General features: G+C 43.1%; 1 protein-coding gene across 3 annotated transcripts in view; it reads left to right on the top strand.

Annotated features, from left to right (window-relative positions):
- The first annotated feature begins 221 nt into the window (after positions 1-221).
- Positions 222-1,639, top strand: part of LOC101850247 (myogenesis-regulating glycosidase) — a 10,897-nt gene continuing 9,479 nt past the window's right edge. Inside the window, exons 1-2 of one of the 3 annotated variants that reach the window (XM_035969998.1) lie at positions 222-462; positions 1,247-1,615. In XM_035969998.1, the coding sequence (XP_035825891.1) occupies positions 1,259-1,615 (357 nt within the window). In that variant the 5' untranslated portion in view covers positions 222-462; positions 1,247-1,258. Of the gene's footprint in view, positions 463-1,232; positions 1,616-1,639 lie in introns of all 3 variants that reach the window. The other 2 variants (XM_005099253.3, XM_013083048.2) reach the window with 2 other exon arrangements.

Below are 1,639 nucleotides of genomic sequence, written 5' to 3'. Positions count from 1 at the left end.
TTTTTGGGTATGTGAAGTTATTGTTATCATCTAAAAGCTTGTTCATTTGACTATACATGTATTTCACTGAAAAATGTAATGCATCTATTTCGAATAGAAATCGAGATATATTGTGATTGAAGGAAGTGAAGGTCGCCTGGTTTCAGAGTTAAAATTGTATTTCCGCGTGATATTATAATACACATATTATTACGTCAATAGAAGTATACACGTGCCCCCAGCTCGGGTCTCAGAGACGTAGGCCACGTGACGTGTGCATACCACCGCGACATTCTGCTGCGTGTGGACAGATGATAAGCTACAAAAAGAGACGACATGAAAACTGGTCCGCAGAGCTGGAACGAAACGATACACAGACAATAGGTAGGGTGGAAGATTGGAGCAGTTGCCCTCCCTCGAACTTTACTTGTGTGGGGGGTTGAAGTCTGACAACGTGAAATCTCTGAAGGATTCGACACACAGGTGAGTTACTTACTTGTTGGAGTTGTCCTATGTTAACCCACTCACCCCACCCCCACCCCCACATCACCACACACCCACACCCCGCCCACACACACACACCCAGCCCTTCCCCTTTCCACTCAGATTGGTTGTCTCGGGAGGGACGGCCTAGTCAGTGAATTATTTCTGGATGGATAGATATCTTACATTTGCCTGTCTGTTTCTTTTTTTTTCTTTTATTTGCTGGAACTAAACAAGATTCCGTTTAATTAATTCCTGTTAAAACACAGAGATACTTGATAAAGCATAAGATTGCATTTTTCTTTCTGAGGAAATGTAACCGAGGTCCTTTGTACGGAAGGCGAAGAGCATAATAAGTCTTTCTCCGCCCACAGCAATATCTTTAATTATTGATCATATGTTCTTGAGACGGTTCCTTGCCTTGTGTAGTTAGGCCCTACTTGAAACAAAGTATTGAAAATGTGTTACAGATGGATAGAGAATACAAGAGGAAAAGCACAAAATGTGTTTAGAAGGATAGAGAGCTGAAAAGGAAAAAAATAACATGTGTTACGGAAGGATATAGAGTAGAAGAGAAAAAGAATGACATGGTTATAGAATGATTTGTAAAAAAAAAGATAACCAAACAAAAAGATTATATAAAGTGTGTGCAGATATTTAAGCATATTTGTATTAGTTAGATGGTATTTTTCTTTCTACCCCCCCCCCCAAAAAAAAAAAGTTTGGTGGAAGCAAAACCAAATTTTAATATTCCAAACATTTATTTTGAGCTGTCAGTCAACAGGTCGCCTAAACCATGACTCGCAGCAAGTTGATCGCTATCGGGCTCGTCTGTTGTGCGCTGCTCACTCTCGTCATAGTCCTCTCCGTGGTCCTCACGAGAGACAACGATGATGACGACGACGGGGGCAACCCGGCACCTTCCAAGGAACCGATCTCCCTCACTGAGAACATGCAGTTGGCTCCAAAGTGGGAATCTGGTTCTCTCGAATTAACTGTATCCGGTATTCCGACGGCGAAGATCGCGCCAGTGACTGCTTACCTAGGGAGGAACGTTGAGCTGAATGGGTCGAGGGTGTGCACGGACAGCCACGGAATCCACTGTCGTTCATTTGTGGATGGACGGAGACTTGAAATACTGGAGTCTGTCAAGGTAAGACAAGAGGGGAGCGGGGGA

This window comes from Aplysia californica, unplaced genomic scaffold (genome assembly GCF_000002075.1).
Source record: "Aplysia californica isolate F4 #8 unplaced genomic scaffold, AplCal3.0 scaffold00207, whole genome shotgun sequence".
NCBI classification, from domain to species: Eukaryota; Metazoa; Mollusca; class Gastropoda; order Aplysiida; family Aplysiidae; genus Aplysia; species Aplysia californica.
Note: the sequence above shows the minus strand (reverse complement) of the source record. Positions and strands in the feature narration are given on the sequence as shown.